Genomic DNA, 10,881 nt, shown 5'->3' on the forward strand with positions numbered 1-10,881 from the left:
TATCTTCCTGTTGTTAAGAAGACTGATGTGTACTTATGGATAAGCCATATCTGAAAATTAATCCCAAATACGTTATTAGTTCAAAGAACACAGTCAATGAATGTGGAGAACATTTAACTTGTTCTTAGAAATATTTTGTTCTAAAGATGCCTGAATGCATATATGAAGGGTGGGGTGTAGCAATTTTAATTTTTTACAAGAATAAAAATAAAATAGAGTTTCAACAAAACAATTCATATTTCCATTATTTATTCATTTTAGGAGCATGATCTTATTTTTATATCATGAAACATGGTGCCAGTAAGCAGTATTTATGCATAATGCTAGAAAAATATAGCCCCGGTGTAAGTTACATACATGTTAATTTCTAAATGGTGTAATTGTGTTTGCAGGAATATGCATTATATTCTCTTGACTAGCCAAAGATCAACTTTCTGTAATGTCCTTTGAAATAAGTGTTGTCTTTGGAAATTGAAAGTATAAGCAAAACTTGAAATATTCTAATTTCTGACATAGAAAAAATTCCTTTAATTTCAGCTAGATGTTGAAGCAGAAGATATCTTTCATTAGAAGGTTGTGGAAGTAAAGTAGTTTTGAAATTATTCTGTTGGTACTTATAATACATAAAACTATTTCACATACCTTATGGTTAAATTCTTCATATAAAACTATTCCTGCACACTAAAGTTTATTGTAGTAGTTTTGCAATAAATGCCATTTTATGAATGTGTACCATATCAATACTAATCTACCAGAACTAAACATCATACTTAAGTGGTTAGTTCTCCTGCATCATATTTGAGAGGTCCCAGGTTCAAATATCGGCTTGGAGACCAGCTTTCCTGAGGTTTTTGTGGTTTCCCTCAGTCCCTCCAGGCAAATGCCAGGATAGTACCTTAAATTAGGCCATCACCACTTCCTTCCTAATTCATTACTAATTGTCATCCTCTCATCCAGTGCTATTTAATATAGATACTAAAAGCTTCATTAAACAAGCTATAAATAAAACAAAATAGTCCACTAGATAACTACACAATGAAATTTGTAATGGTAACATTTTGTTAGTAATTTCTGGTACTGATCAGGATAACTTCAATTGCAATATTTCTATGTCAGGCTAAAAGTTAAAATTAAGTTTGTAGATATAAATAGAAATGACGTATAATTATGCTAAATTTTCACCATCATTGAGAAATCATTGTTTCTGATTATCACTGTGAAGAGCTTAAATTTTATATGATGGTGAATCGTACGTACAGGAAATTGATTTCTTCAAAATATTGAAGCATGTTGTAAAGCAATCAATAGCACTTGTGCTTATCAATGTGATGTTGTTTTCCAGGTTGATAAGTATATGAAATATAGCATAAGTTTCCTTTTTAAATTCTGATAAGCATTTAGGAGTTCAGTTTCTCTACTTGAGTGACAGAAATTCGGCACCATGTTATAAAAAACGTATAGCATATAACCATAATTGAGGTTTGTACGGAAGATTCTGGCACCTGTTATTTGCATTGCATTTCAGACTCCTTATCAGTTAAACCTTCAGCTTCAGTGATAATGTGTGAGATAATGAATTGGTAACAGTGGTCTGCTACACTTGTAAGGTATCTTAAGAGCAGATACATGCATCATTTTTAAGCAGTAACAGTATGGTAAAGGAAATTTCATTAGGTAAGGCCTGATATATTTAGTAAATTGTTAAATGAGTGAACTAACGTTTTTGTCATTTGCTCACAGGAACCTGAACAATTTAAACAAGAGATAATGCTGCTAAATTACATGGCAGGATGTGAAGAACATGATGTTTACAATGAAAAATGTGATGCTCAGCATAAATTAGAGGATGTCAACATACCGAATGTGAATGTAGAAAATGTAAAACAGGAAGGAAATTCTGCTTTAAAAAGTTGCAGTAATGTGAAACAGTTGCCTTCTTCAGAGAGCTTTACTCAAAATGTGCCTTCTGATGTGAAGGAAGAGGAGAAATCATCTGTCCTGGGCAGTTTACCCAGGAATTGTGACGAAGATGTTTTTCTGCCCATAACTACAATTCAGGTGAAATATTTTCTTCTGTTACAGTAATTTCTTTATGAGTATATGATGTAACCAGTTTTAATCCTTTATACGAAAGTTAACAACGGGAATGAAGGCAGGTGGCATGCAGAGAGAGAGAGAGAGGGAGTGACTGAGTGAAATACAAGTTGCTTATATCTCACACTTCACTTGTAAATTCTTGTGCTTTGGCAACAAAACAAAATTATTGCTAGTCGTGTGTAATAGTGAAAATCTTAAAGAACTGTAGGTGTGTACAATACACAGACTTTCACTGATATATTAATTAAAAAAATTAAATCCGTGGTGTAACAGCTCCAGAGAGCCAAAGCTGACTAGCTGGCCTGACGTTCACATGCCTAAGCAGAGGTGGACGATCATCCAACCAGATATAGGGTGACGTGTGGTCAGCACGACGGACCCCCAGCCATTGCTAGTTTTCATGACCGGATTACACTACTCATTGTAGCTCCCCAATTTCCTCACGGTTCCATACACCGGTCGAAAGCTCATGAGAAATTTACTTCTCCCCCGAGACTCGAACCAGCGCGCATCCCGTATTGCCGGTCCGAAGCATGATGCCTCAGACCGCGCGGCTATGGCGCGGGACACTGATATATTAATACTTCTCCCTTTTCCTCCTAAGATGTTTACATAAAAAATTCACTGATAGTACATGGAACCTTGCTGATATACTAGGTTGTATAGTAAGAGTGGATATTAAAGGATCAAAGGATTAGAATGTAGATCAATGCAGAGGAGTTTGTATTGTGCAAGATATCTAATTTGAAGTGTTTGATTATTGTTGCTCTGACAGATCCCACCTCTGAACCTCTCAAGTGATGTTGAGATTGTGTCAGAACTTGCATTCCCTCTGGGACCCCCAACAAGCACAGAACCCCCTAAAGAGAAACCTCCACCGCCACCAACAGAACTCAGTGACGATGAAGTGCCTCCAGTAAGTTTTATGTTAATATGTGTGCTGTTAATATATGCAATTTTCAAGAAAGACCTTAGTCACCCAGAACATGTGAAATATTAAATTTCATGCAAAAGCCTATAGGAGAGGATTGCTTAATTTACAATGCACACAGAAATCTAACATTTCTTTGATTTCAGGTAATTTGTTTTGTTTGGCTGATTCTGGTTATTCAGTGAAACTAATTTGGCATTCATAAATTTACAAATAAAACTGCATATTTTTATATTTCAGGGTGAACGTATTTTGCCTTAAGTCATATATTCTTCCACAGTTACCGACTGTTCTGTTTTTATGGACAGCATATAGTTCAGCTATAAAATTTGGAAATTAGGAATTCAATTTTAAATTAAAATACTACAAGGCTATTATTGTTTTTTTCTCTTCTATGGGTTGAGTTCTTGTAATATTAAATGTTATGTTTATTAAATATCTTTCAGGTAACATCCCTAAAACGGCTGGATTCAACAAAACGTATCAAAAAGGAGATGTGGAGGAAACGTTCAGATTTCCTTGGTATTGAAGGTGGAAATGATGATAGTTACTTAGAACCAGGTATGTGTATGCCATTAGTAATACTCATTGTAACTACAAACATAAGTAAACAGAACTAATGCCTTCTGTGATCTACATCAGTGGTCCCCAACCTTTTTGTGCCTACGGGCACATTTGAGAGTTTATGAGATCGTGGCGGGCTCCAATCAATTAACAAAGCCAAATTTTCTTTTCTCTGGACAAACAAAATATGAACACCAAATAATACACAAGACAACACGACGTTTAATGATACAAGAAACCACGCAATCAAAAAATACGTAGTTTTATAAGTATAATTATTATTACTCAAGTGGGAAGTTTGGCACTGCATTTCATCGGCCAGTTTTTCAAATTTGGGAGTGTAGGATGATGTTGCTGCTCGCAAACAATCGTCAAGATGGGCGTCAGTAAGTTGAGATCTGTGCTTTGATTTTATAATGTTCGTGGTTGAACGGCCATCATTATTCAGTATAATCTCTTTCCGTATCAACGTGGGCACCCAAAAAAAGCCTTGGCGGGCGCCATGGCGTCCACGGGCACCACGTTGGGTACAACTGATCTACATTACTGACACTGTATGAGAAATGGATGTAACACTGGCTTCATAATATATTTTCATTCATTGCTTCCAATTCTAAAGTCCCACACTTTACCTAAAGTTTATGGTAACAGAAAATCTTATGTAATAAAAGCAGGGGTCATTCAAATTAAGGGGACCAAGATCACAGCATAACAAGTAGTTCTGCTTACCATCATTTGTTTCAGTCTACATCTACATGATATCATCAAGAATTATAACTTATTATTATATGATGAGATTTAAGGTTCAGCAACAAGTATGAAGTCTTCTGCTAGATAGTGAGTGACATTTTAGAGAAGCTTACTGCCTCCTTCATTAGGGTCATCATCTCTGAAATGTCTCCAGAAGGATTAGTTTACCTTAAACTTTATTTCATTTTAAAAGCCTGTGTAATAACTAAAACTTTATTCTCATTGGTTAATTTAATTATCTTTTGTTAACAGAGTTAAAAGTGGCTCCACCACCAGACATGACTACATTTCTTGTTGAGGAGAGAAGATCAGAACAACAGCTATACCGCCAGTCCATCTGCTCTGAGACAGACTCTAACCATGGAGAAACAACGGACAGTCGAGATTCTGGAGTTGAGTTAGAGAGAGCACATTCAGATGACTGGCTGGGAAAACTATCCTTAACACCAGACGTTTTATCAGCCCAACATAGCAGACAAAACAGTGATGTAAGCGTGAAATGGGACTTTTAACTTCTCCAATCATATTTTTTGTGATATAACATTTATCATACTGGAATAGGGGATCTGAACACTACAGTACTGCTGACCAGACTTTAAATGGTTTAGCATTATGTTACTGGGATTCATGTTTGACTAGATCAGACATGCGCTATGACATGCAGACATTACAGGTTTAATTAACACTAGACTGAAATTTTACCTTTTATTTTATATGGACATTAAGATCTATCAATATAAGGGAAGAACACAGATTGATTATGAGATGGGCAGGATGTGTAGCATATAAAATCTTAGAAATCTTGAAGTGACAAAATTATTGTTGCAGATTTATGGTACTGCTAGCATAACATCAGAAGAAGACGAAATAATGAAGAAAGAAAGAGAAATTATAGAGATTCTCGAAAAAGAAGAACAGTGGCAGTACAGAAATATCAAAACTTCTGAAGAAAAGGATATTGGTGAGTAAGAAGACAATAGTGTATGTATCTATTTACACAATGAAAAAAAGGATTTTCTTCTTGTTTTTCCAACATTATTCTTTGTATCCTTTTCTCATTCCCATGTATAATTGGACAATATGACTTCAGTTTAATTGTTATAGTATTTTCTCTTCATCCCTGTTTGTTAAATAAATTATAAATAAATAAACATTAAAGTCATACAGTATACTATGCTGTACTGTGAATCCAATGGCAAAAGAAACAGAGGTCATCACAGATAGAGTTTGATAGGACAATTCTTTGATGAAAATTATTAAGACTAGAATCCAATTACTTCAAGAAGAAATATACTAAGAAATCGTGGGAATATAGTTACCTAACCTTAAGCATCTGTCTACTGCCTGTTTGAAATATGGCTCACCATCTCAAAATATGCACTTACGACTTCCCATATACAGAAAGTCCCACATTAATTCAGAAGCCACCAACTAGCATGCACTAACTTATTCTGTATCATTACTGACTCCTTCCCAGTGGTTCACTTTCTGCTGTGTCAAGCGGTCATTGCAGATTCCATGAGCCTGTGTATTTTAATCTCCTCTTTATTTTATTGTGAATGTAATTTTGTTTTTTTTGTTCTCGAGTATTTTCATGTAAAAATGAAATTAGATAAATTTAACACCAACATATCTATCCTGTGGTGTCTGACATAGGTGGCATAACCAACATTTTAAAAATTTCTGGCATACTATATGGTATTACACGTTATTATATTATCCAACATAACACAATACATTCTCATAATGAGCACTCATTACAGGTGAAAAACTCACTGTAAAACTTCATCAGTTAGAGCAAGAAAAGATGAGACTTGAATGGGAGAGATTAGAAGAAGAAGAAAAGAGGCAGATGAAAGAAAATGCTTGTCGTGAAGAAGATCTACGACTCAGAGCCAAAGAACAGGAGTTGAAGCAACAAGAGGTAAATATCAATGAGTATTAAACTAGCTGCTTGAACGCTGATTGCTGTAAATAAAAAGTACAGGGCTTAGTAATGGTTGGCACAAATTTGTACATATGTACATACACATCTCTGACGCTGTTAAGTATTCAGCACTCTGTTGGAAACTGAATTGAAATCTGGGCTTCATCTTAACATATTTTTTCAAATAGAACTGCATTGAGATATGACTCATGAAGGGATATAATGAATTTTTCTCAGGCTACCACCCATGTAAGTTTGTTTAATAGAGAAAACACCATTTTGAGAACTATCTCCATTAAACCATCTAGCATTATTATCATCAAACTTTTATTTCCACTACATCCAAAACAGCTCTGGGGCCCACCCAGTCTCCCATTCATTGGGTACTGTGGGATATTTCCTGAGGGGTAAAGTTCTGACCATTCAAATTTATCCACTTCCAAGGTTAGAACTGTTTCATTATTTGTTGTCTTCAGGCAAATTGGTGTGTATCATGGTGCAGTAACAATACACTGTTTCAAGTATAATGATGATTACATCATGTGAATGTGAGACAGTCCCTAGTGTTAACTGATGTGCACTTCAATAAAATCCTCTCCAGCCATCAGCCAGGTGAAATAGTGAAAGTAAACGAACATTTAGGGAACCATCTTTGTCTCCATCATCAGGGATTTTATGTAAATGAGTACCACAAATAACTACTTGATTTGGCTTATGGACCAGGAGGATTCTGTTGAGTCTAAGTCACCATGAAATTTCAAATCATATGCTCTGCTCTTATTTCAGAGCTTAATTGCTAGTCCCAAGAAGAGACCTTCTGTCACAGGGAAAGAAGAACGAGTTACCTCAACCTCCGGGGTGAGGGTAATTTCTAAACTAAAAATACCGGCAATGTTTGCATCAAAGTAGATATACCTCTTTTGTGAATCAAGTGCTTTGTATATTTCCATTATCTGTGACTTTCTTGTGAATTTAGCTATGTATTGCTATTGTAAATATTGCATGCATGCCAGGTATTTTATACCTGCTTTGCTTCTGATTAAAAGGGATATGGAGCTATGTAGTGAGCAAACCTTTTTTTCTCTTTCTAACATTATTTCGTACTAACTGGCCTTGGTTAAATTTAGAAGTCAGATAATACTCTCACACTTCCATAATGTCATTATTATAGAATAAGTGATTAAAATTATGCAGCATACCTCAGATATAAAGTGTGAAGGTATTAAAATTTACTTTCATTAACAATCAACTTCACTGAATATTAGGAAATTTGACATATTACCTCATATATTTGAACCTGGGACCTCCAAAATATGAATCAGAACAGTTAACCATCCAACTATGATGTTCAGTTATATTATTATAAAAATTTCTGAATATTCCACCAAGATATTGGAACAAAACTTTGAGTCTGCATTTATACCATGGACATTAAGAGACACCAAGTGAGGATAGTTATACAAAACAAATAAAGAAGGAGTAGAAACAGATACAAGAGGAGTGGTTATAGGGGAATACAAAAGAACAGAAGAGACTTCGTCACAAGATGACCTATGTTGGTAGAAACATCACGAATGTTGATGATTTAAAGCACCAAAAAAAAGAAAAGCTTTCTTTTAAAGTCAGCTTTTTAATTGGTATACTAATAAATATTAAAAATAATTGATAATAAAATGTGTAAATAAAAGATTGTAAGCTTTAATCTATAAATGTTTCTGTCTTACTTACTGAGATATGTGAAATTATGACTTACTCAAACCCAGTCTTGATATATCTTACATGAAATGAAATAAGTAGTTCATGGTATTATATGGGCTTAGTAGAAATTTAATAGCACTAACAAACATTAAATAATGCAGGTAAAATAGCAGACAATAAAAACTAATGTAAGATACCTTATGTAAACCCTAGTTTTACACACACGCACACACAAAGTGTTTGTTTGTTTTATCATCACTACCAAGTTAAATTCTAGTACAGTGTAGCACTGAATTCAGGATCAGTTTTGAATCCCTTTGAACTGTTTTATAACCAACTTAGAGTTCAAACCTATCTTTATTCCTGTTATTTCTATATCACTGTATCAAGATCTGTAATACGTTATCCATATATTCCATAATCCATAAGATACAATCTGATGGATTGTGAAATATATTGTAGTTTACAATAAATTAACTTCACTAAATGAATAATTACATTTTAAAAATGGTTTCCTTCAGCACAAATACATGCCAGCAGGTGTTGCTTCAATGTCTAATGTTTTGATGCATATCAATTTTGTTTCTTATTGCAGCAGTGGCTTTATTTATGTGCTGTAATAACTGTTTCCTTGCTTCTAGCTTGCCAGTATGGTACACCTTAGACTTAATAAAACCCCATAATAAAACAGCAAAGTGGTCAAGTCTGGCACTTATGTTAATAACAGATGAATCACTGCCATTAGAAATTCAAATCCTACTTTATCAAACCTGTGGAGCTCGGATAGCTGTCAGTATAGTGACTAGCTATGGGCTGGACGATGGGTTCGATCCCCGAGGGGCAGAGGATTTTTCCTCTAGCCTCTGCGTTCAAACTGACTGAGCCTCCTTTCTGGGGGTAAAGCACAGCTGGGGCATGACGCTGACCACTCAACCCAATCTAGTACCAAGGTCAGAAATGAGTAGGAGCTATACCGCCACTCCCCCCCCCCCCCCCCCCCCAAACGACCTACATGGTGTGTAGTGGGATGGCTTTACTTTTTTTTAATTTATCAGACCGTTATTTACAAGACTTTCTTGCTTCAAGTAATCTGTAGAATATGATCCTGAATTCTGTCAATTACATGGTGGGACACTGTGTGTGTGCGCATGTTGGGGGTGTATGGGTGCACACATGTGAGTATATGTACACACAAATACATGTACATATCTGTCTAATAGTTCATCTTACACTATATCATGCATGCAATTCTGGTTGAACTTTGGGCTAGAAACTTCACATTATATACAGTATGCCAGCTTCCTTTAAAATGTGAATAAAACATTTTCAGCTTCTGCTTATATTCTTTTAACCAATTAAGGGTGTGCCACTTGTACAGTGGATATAATGTATCATTATATTATTAACATTTCATTACAGTCAGTCACGTATGTAGTGTAGAAGACAACATAAAGGTAAGAGTATGTTTCATGCTATTCTTGAAGTAGCCAACAAATTCTGAATTAATACAGATAATGATGAAATTTATAATCTGCAGGACTTTATTACCTGCCAGATACCTGTGATACGCATTTGAAATTTTGCTCAACTTCTCATATACCATACATCATTAACAGTATATCTTTCTTTTTCTGATTTTAATAAATACTTCATGTTATCTAGGCACTTTCAAGACAGACTAACTGGTTGCCATTCTCACCTACTGCTCCTTAAGAATTTTTTTTCAAGGTTTATAGTAATTAGCATACCTGAGTGATTTACAGATGAGTGTGGGAAAATGTCCAGCAAACATTTGGTACTATTTACACTATCACCAGCCTATAACCTATCTTTTCACAACACATACTTTGTAAACAGTGACTACTAGAACATTATCAGAAATATAATTATCACTACTAATCACTTATTCACTGTCACTGAGATCTGAATGACTGCCTGCAAATAGTTCGCAATTTACTTCAAAAAATATCCATTAGCAATCTCATTTTAAATTTGGTGTCTCTGCTCTTAGATGCCATCTGTACGTAATAAATTGAAACTGCCAAGAGTTCGAGAACTCAGTCGATAAGGCAGCATACTCATTGCCGACTTTACATATTACCCTAAGACACTTAGTCCCCTGTTAACTTATAAACCCATTGACGGATTATTTTGAGACTGGGTATGCACATTCTGCCACTATACACCAACACATCTTTGTAATATTCATCTTCCTACCAATATGCTGCCTCCATCTTCAGGGTGTTATAATCTTCAAAACCACAATTCCATCAGATCAAAGCTATCAAATCATGGATGAATTCTGGATATAAAATTGATTCATTTCTACTTCAGTCCTAATAGTGTGTAACTTAATTAACATATATCCTATCAGGGACTAGTTCATTCTAAAAATAATACAAAATTATGCCATTTTACAATCTTTAAAAATGTCAGATAAGAAAATCATCTTTATAATAAACCTGATTCGCACCAGACAAGATCTGATGATACCTGATTTGCTTGAAATACCTTAATCTGTATGGGGACACCAATAGAAATTTCTTGTTAAGATTATACATTTATACAGAACTATACATTTTAGTAATCCAGCTTTGTGTATAAGTTCCACTAGTGACATCCTGTCATGTTTGTAAAAAAATAATTTAAAATTTATAGGCACATTTGTGACTTCTATACAAAATTTTAGACAGCATTAATGATGTTGCATATTTTCAAGATCTTTATTATTAAATAAACTATCAGCATCCTATGTTACCAATGACATTAATGCCATCTCATTAGATGTGCTGTTGGTATTATAGGCAATGGGGGATTGAAAATACAAGGAGGTTTCTAATGATGCTCAAGCCAAGTTCTGTGAGTATCTGTCAGTTGGCTGTAAAGTCATCAGGGAGCACAGATACATAGGACA

General features: G+C 34.8%; 2 protein-coding genes across 8 annotated transcripts in view; one reads left to right on the forward strand and one right to left on the reverse strand.

Annotated features, from left to right (window-relative positions):
* The window catches only part of LOC110841472 (C2 domain-containing protein 5), a 199,345-nt gene extending 188,564 nt beyond the window's left edge, over positions 1 to 10,781 (reverse strand). Inside the window, exon 1 of the mRNA XM_022087057.2 lies at positions 9,716 to 10,781. The gene's annotated coding sequence lies outside the window, so the exon portion shown is untranslated. The remainder of the gene's footprint in view (positions 1 to 9,715) is intronic.
* The window catches only part of LOC110841474 (smallish), a 139,869-nt gene that overhangs the window by 123,041 nt on the left and 5,947 nt on the right, over positions 1 to 10,881 (forward strand). For 6 of the 7 annotated variants that reach the window (XM_087346557.1, XM_087346558.1, XM_087346556.1 and 3 more), the window contains 7 exons: positions 1,741 to 2,058; positions 2,873 to 3,013; positions 3,475 to 3,589; positions 4,595 to 4,830; positions 5,171 to 5,303; positions 6,106 to 6,266; positions 7,056 to 7,127. In XM_087346557.1, the coding sequence (XP_087202683.1) occupies positions 1,741 to 2,058; positions 2,873 to 3,013; positions 3,475 to 3,589; positions 4,595 to 4,830; positions 5,171 to 5,303; positions 6,106 to 6,266; positions 7,056 to 7,127 (1,176 nt within the window). The remainder of the gene's footprint in view (positions 1 to 1,740; positions 2,059 to 2,872; positions 3,014 to 3,474; positions 3,590 to 4,594; positions 4,831 to 5,170; positions 5,304 to 6,105; positions 6,267 to 7,055; positions 7,128 to 10,881) is intronic. The other variant, XM_022087069.2, reaches the window with a different exon arrangement.

This window comes from Zootermopsis nevadensis, unplaced genomic scaffold (genome assembly GCF_977971745.1).
Source record: "Zootermopsis nevadensis isolate Lab colony 2312 unplaced genomic scaffold, Znev_1.0 Znev_ptg000010l, whole genome shotgun sequence".
NCBI lineage: Eukaryota > Metazoa > Arthropoda > Insecta > Blattodea > Termopsidae > Zootermopsis > Zootermopsis nevadensis.